Source organism: Aptenodytes forsteri, unplaced genomic scaffold, assembly GCF_000699145.1.
Source record: "Aptenodytes forsteri isolate BGI_AS27 unplaced genomic scaffold, ASM69914v1 Scaffold216, whole genome shotgun sequence".
Lineage (NCBI taxonomy): Eukaryota > Metazoa > Chordata > Aves > Sphenisciformes > Spheniscidae > Aptenodytes > Aptenodytes forsteri.
Genome location: NW_008796114.1, coordinates 306,715 through 308,587, shown reverse-complemented (window position 1 = coordinate 308,587; position 1,873 = coordinate 306,715). Strand labels below are relative to the sequence as shown.

Sequence of the window (1,873 nt, the reverse complement as noted above, 5' to 3'; positions counted from 1 at the left end):
TTAAACAGATGCACTCCCCACAGTTCATACCTACAGCTTCTGAAAAACTACATGCCACAGTGATGGTTGAGTTCCTTTTGGAAAAAAATTGGCTACTGCATGAGCCAGCTGTTGGAGTAAGACCCACATGATTCTAGCTTCCGTCTCACGGTTTGTAAAATTTCTCCTTGCCTCCCACTGTGATGAATCCAATAATAGTAACAGGAAAACATCTTCTAGGAGAAAAAAAAGTGTCTCTGGCCAGTGACTGGTAGATTTGGGAATGAATGGTGCTTCCCTGAACAGTATTCTTAATAAAGCCACAAGCAGCTTCTTTGAAAGTCTAAAACTGGTACCACTTTTTGTCCTTGTATTTCAGCATCACCTACAGAAAAGGGAAACAAACAGATATAAACCACTGCTCTGCATATGAGGTATCATCACACATGACCTAGGCCCATTAACTGTCACCAACTTTGTAAGTAAAAAAGGAAGAGCAATGCAGTACTTTAGTAAGTGTCATCAGGTCTTCAGTCCCCTGAGACCTTGTATTTAATTTTGTAATTGTTACATTTAAAAAAAAAAAAAAATAGTTACCTGCTGTTCATGAAAAGATTTTTCCTGAGGAGCTTTAACTACCTTTTTCTACAAAAAGTACAGAGGTATGGGAATAACCAGGAACTTGCTTTTTAATCCTATAGAAAGAAGCTTATCTATGGAGCATAGTAGATATGCCCTGAATATATAAACTTTCTGCATTTCAGGGCACGTTCTTTCTGTGTATTTTTGCCTCACACTTACAAAAGCCAAAAAAAATGTAAATGTCTTGTCCAGAGACGTGATGCATGTTAAACAAAACACATGCATTTTAGGAAGTATTCTTTAATGTTGCTTTATCTTCAAGGAAAATCACTTTAGTTGATTCCCAGCCTTAACAGCGTGGGATGGAAGAACTTTCCATTTCCAGCTCTAAGCACTGAAGCTGTCTATTCCAGGCAAGCCCTATTCTATATTACTGTACCACAGTCCTGTACTAGAAATGTTCTCCTCTTCTTCCCAATAAGACCTGTAAAGGTTCCTATATACACATCCACCTACCTGTTTTCCGCCCTACTGCATAGACGTGCTGCACTAAGTGGCTTAAAAAAAGTCATAATGCATTAGTGAGAAAGGCAAGAGATGAGAAGTGCCATGTTCTAAATTCAGAGGCTAACAATGGATGCTCATTTATGAAAACATGAAAGGAAGGGGCGTGCAATGGAAGTTTATTTTCGGCATTCTCATTGTCTGGGAGCAGGAAAAATGGTGTGTCAGTTAACAAGAGTACACCTAAAACAACACGACGTGGTGAATGGAGAGAACCGTACTTGACTTTCCCAAAGGGAAGCAAAGGTTCAGTTGGAGGGTTGGCAGTTCCTAGTTCTGGGTGTGTGGTGCCAGGGCCCCTACCTCGTGTGCATGTTTGGAAAATGCCTCTGCGCTGGCCATCATGCTCGCAGTCCTTTCGTCCAGCTCTCCCAGTTTCTGTCCTCTCTCATCAAGGGCAATGCGTGCACGAGTCAAGTCCCCAATGACGCCTCCTGCAGCTCCTCTCACGCCTTCAATTCCACCTGATCCAGGGATGTGCTGGGCAAGACTGCGAGAGGCTTTTCCTGCCGTGGCCTCGCCAACTGCAAAGGAGAAATGGACAAACGGACAGGAATGAGTTCCTGGCCGTGGCTCTGTCAGTGCTTCTCATCCTCCAGCTGCAGCCTCGCAGCGGTGATGCCATTTGATGTGCAGATGGCATGCGTGGAAGACTTTGCTCTGTGCACTGGCACATCTACAGTGCAGTCATGCCCCTTCTTCCCCTCTCCCCCCCCCCCAGCCACCAAAAAGAATTTGCAAAGGGGAG

At 43.9% G+C, this 1,873-nt stretch overlaps 1 protein-coding gene across 1 annotated transcript in view; it reads right to left on the bottom strand.

The window, feature by feature from the left end:
* Positions 1–322: 322 nt before the first annotated feature.
* Positions 323–1,873, bottom strand: part of STXBP5L (syntaxin binding protein 5 like) — a 216,841-nt gene continuing 215,290 nt past the window's right edge. The window contains 2 exon segments of the mRNA XM_009287153.1: positions 323–364; positions 1,429–1,649. Of these exon segments, the coding sequence (XP_009285428.1) occupies positions 323–364; positions 1,429–1,649 (263 nt within the window).